The sequence below is a fragment of the Corvus brachyrhynchos genome, unplaced genomic scaffold, assembly GCF_000691975.1.
Source record: "Corvus brachyrhynchos isolate BGI_N302 unplaced genomic scaffold, ASM69197v1 scaffold30, whole genome shotgun sequence".
Taxonomy (NCBI): Eukaryota; Metazoa; Chordata; class Aves; order Passeriformes; family Corvidae; genus Corvus; species Corvus brachyrhynchos.
In genome coordinates this window covers 1385020-1388558 of record NW_008235742.1, presented here as the reverse complement: position 1 = coordinate 1388558, position 3539 = coordinate 1385020, and the positions used below count along the sequence as shown (strand labels likewise).

At 62.2% G+C, this 3539-nt stretch overlaps 1 protein-coding gene across 1 annotated transcript in view; it reads right to left on the bottom strand.

Annotated features, from left to right (window-relative positions):
• Positions 1–2: 2 nt before the first annotated feature.
• The window catches only part of CNTNAP1 (contactin associated protein 1), a gene marked incomplete at its 3' end in the record, with an annotated part of 12391 nt that continues 8854 nt past the window's right edge, over positions 3–3539 (bottom strand). Inside the window, exons 10-23 of the mRNA XM_017746975.1 lie at positions 3461–3537; positions 3236–3355; positions 2890–3093; positions 2651–2807; positions 2368–2495; positions 2086–2253; positions 1791–2009; positions 1474–1713; positions 1164–1400; positions 875–1002; positions 671–764; positions 320–553; positions 150–197; positions 3–64 (exon numbers count right to left, since the gene is read on the bottom strand). Coding sequence (XP_017602464.1) covers positions 3–64; positions 150–197; positions 320–553; positions 671–764; positions 875–1002; positions 1164–1400; positions 1474–1713; positions 1791–2009; positions 2086–2253; positions 2368–2495; positions 2651–2807; positions 2890–3093; positions 3236–3355; positions 3461–3537 — 2116 coding nt within the window. The remainder of the gene's footprint in view (positions 65–149; positions 198–319; positions 554–670; positions 765–874; positions 1003–1163; positions 1401–1473; positions 1714–1790; positions 2010–2085; positions 2254–2367; positions 2496–2650; positions 2808–2889; positions 3094–3235; positions 3356–3460; positions 3538–3539) is intronic.

The following is a 3539-nucleotide window of genomic DNA, read 5'->3' as shown; positions in this document are numbered from 1 at the left end:
CGGTGGTGGTAGAAGTAGAGCAGCGCCAGCAGCCCTGCCAGCAGCAGGAGCAGGAAGATCACGACTGCAGGGAAGAGACAGCAGTGAGGGACTGGGGAGGGGCTGCGGGGCCGTGCCAGTGTGGAGTACCAGCCAGAGGCTTCACTTACACCCGATGATGATCCCAATCCAGCCATCGTCGTGCACGTGGGGGAACTCTGCAGAGACAGAGTAGGCAGCTGAGACCAGGCTGCAGCAAAGTCTCATGCCAGAGCTTCCCTTCTGCAGCTGCTGCTTGACGAGGGCTCCATCCCCACCAGGGTCCCACCACAGCACTCACCTGTTGCCATGTACCAGGGGTCCATCTCAGGAGGGATAAGGACTGTGCTGAGGGGGAGCATTGAGGCACAGCTGGACTCCACCAGCTCCCCCCGGATGCTGTAGGGCCGCAGGGCACTGGTAGGGTGGAAGATGGCTTTGAGGGGCACGATGGTGTTGAATTTCACCCCTGAGAGGCAGCCTGAGAAGCCAGGTGTGTTGTAGCGCTGGATCTCGGGGTCAATCACGCCAGTCTCTGTGGGGCCACAGAAGGAGATTACTCTTCCTCCTCAGAGGGCAAGGACCATGCTGTGCAGAGCAGACCCCGGAGACCCCAGCATGGGAGCCCAGCTGAGGGCAGGACCCAGCTCACCCATCACACGCCCCAGGTACAGGTTTTTGGGCGAGTCCAGCTTGCTGTCCACAAACAGGGAAAACTGCTGCTCCATGACGGGGAGATAGTCCACCTGCAAGATAGGTGCACAGCGTCAGTGCCCACAGAGCCACCCTGCCCATGCCCCCTCCCAGCCTGACCTGAAGCCCTCAGACCCTGCTGGGAGGGTGCCCCAGCTCATACCTGGGTGTACAGTGTGCGGTGCAGGCGGGTGATGTTGACACGGTGGGGCCGTCCATCCGTCACTGGCTTGTTGGTGAGAGTGAAGACATAGGGGCTGGTGCCCAGCTGGTAGCGCAGCTGTAGGCTCCCTGTGGGCAGCACAGGGCCGTCAGCAGGGCTGGACCTCTCAGTGGGTACATCCAGCCCGTCTATAGGGTTGGAAAGTGGCATCCACAGAGAAGAGCATCCTATGCAAGCCCCAGCCCGACAGGCTCTGGGTGAGCCCCAGGGCTGGGGGCCCTGCCCTCACCATCATCCTTGATGAGCACGGCCATATAGTCCTTGACAAAGGTGCTGACGTAGAGCAGCACGGCGGGTGCTGAGGTGGTGCTGAAGCTGAAGCTGACCTCCTCGCTGGTGAGGTTGTAGCCAGGCAGGGGCTGCCAGGGGCTGCTCACAATGCTGGCGAACTCGCGGGCGGCGTACAGCGACATGGGCAGGATGTTGTACCGCACCCAGGTGCCCTCCTCGAAGTAGCCACCGATGTCTGTGGGAGGGCTTAAGGTGAGGGAAGCGCCGGCTCCTCGGCCCCTCCCACCCTGCAGGGCACAGCCACTCACCGTGGTTGCAGAAGGGCCCGGTGAAGGCGGAGATGCTGCAGTTGCAGGTGTAGTGGCTGGAGCGCTCGACGCAGAGCCCACTGTTCTGGCAGGGCACCGGCGGGTCCTGGCAGTAGCCGGTGCAGTTGACCCGCACGCCCTCTGTCTCGTTGGCTTTGCCCTCCAGGTTGAGCGTCACCCCGTTCATCCGCAGTGCCCGCAGGCACCCCAGGAACGGGCGCATCTTGTGCTCTGCTGCGCCTGCAGCGGGGCCAAGACTGAGTGCCCTGTGGCACATGGGGATCTGGGGGTGCAGGGACGTGGCCAGGGGCTCTCACCGACGTAGAGGGGCCTGTCAAAGTCCAGGCGGACGAAGCTCTGTGGGGGGAATGGCCGCACCACCCAGGGCAGCTTGTCCACCCGCAGCCGCGCCAGCTTGACGTTGAGCTCCGCCTTCACCTGGTGCCACTCATCGTCATTCCAGGGTACCACCGACCGCACCGTCAGGTTCTCGTCCCCATTCCCAATGTCGAATATAAACACCACGTCCCTAGTGGCTGCAAGGATGTGGTGTTGAGAAGGGGTCCCAGCCCTACTGCCCCTGAGAGCCCTGCACCCTCTGCCCTCCCGTACTGTTGAGCTCAATGCGGATGTAGTGTCGGTAGCCTGGGTTCTCCAGGAAGACTCCAGACAGGGCAGTGGTCTTGAAGTAGAAGGAGATGTCAAGGCTGTAGTTGGCCTGGAAGGTGGGGAAGATCAGGGCTGCGCCCCTGTTGAAGGAGACGGTGTTCCAGGTGTTGCCTGCGGGGAACAGGAGGGGCAGTGAGGGATGGGTGGGGTCCCTCCATGTGGGACACCACAGGCTGGTGTAGGCACTCTGCAGTCAGGAGATGTTCTGTGGGGCCGGTCACTTACGGTCTCCATAGCACCGTAGGGGCCCCAGCACGAACCGGGCTTCAGAGCCAGAGCGGTTGGTGTCTCCAACCACAACCTGGGTGACGGGCAGGTGGTCCACAAAGGTCAGCAGACCCTTGTCTGTCCTCCTGCAAATGTGAGTGCATCAGAGGGGCCATGAGGTGTTTCTCTCCCTTTGCCAGCTCGTAGCCCTGTTACCCCCATCTGAGCGCCCCAGAGTCTGTGCCCCCCATGACTGCAGCCCCCACCCCACAGCTCCTGTTCCGCAGCCCCAGCCACTGACCAAATTGCATGGTCAGCATCGCAATTGCAGAAGTACTGGGGGTCAGCACAGTTCTTGTCCAGCCCGCAGGCGCAGCGCTGGATGCCCGGTCGCGAGCCCCCCCAGTAGTAGTGCCGCTCATCGTTCCGACCCATCCAGAAGCTGAAGGGCAGCCCAGCTGCAGGCACAGAGGAAGGTCAGGACATGGTCCCGCATCACGGACAACCACGCAGCGCAGCCCCCGTTCCCCCGGCACTCACAGGGGGTGTTGAGCAGGCGGGAGTTGTAGCAGTGGAGCTCAATGCGCTGCTCGCAGTACTCAGAGGCATTGGCCAGGGCTGAGACCTCGGCCCAGGAGGCGTTCCAGTAGTCCACGGCCCCCAGATAGGGCTGGTCCACACTGGAGCCCGTCACCCGTGTAGCGTAGTGACGGTTGTGCCGGATGATGGTCCATGCTCGGTCCTCTGCAGTGAAAGGGGAGCTTTAGGACTTGTCCCCTAGGACACCCCTGCTCCCTCTATCCTGTTCCAGCTCCAATACACAGGCAAGGACTGGTTCCCAGGGGTACCAGGCAGAGGGACCCCCCTGCCCTCCTGCTATCCCCACCTCGGATGTCACAGTACACCGTGAAGGGCTTGAGCGGCCCACTGCCATCTGGGTCAATGGTGTAGTTGCCCGAGGTCTTCCCGCTGACCCGGTAAGCATCACATGTTTCCTTGTAAAGGGCTGGAAGAGAAGAGCCAGGTGGAGGTCAGTGCAAGGCAGGCACCAGGCAGCAGTAGGGGCCACAGGTGCCCATATTGTCCCTGACCCATGAGGCTCCAGGCTCACATTTGTGGCAGGTCTCCCCCTTGTACCCCGTCAGGTCGCAGATGCACATGAAGTCATCCCAGGATTGGATACAGCGGCT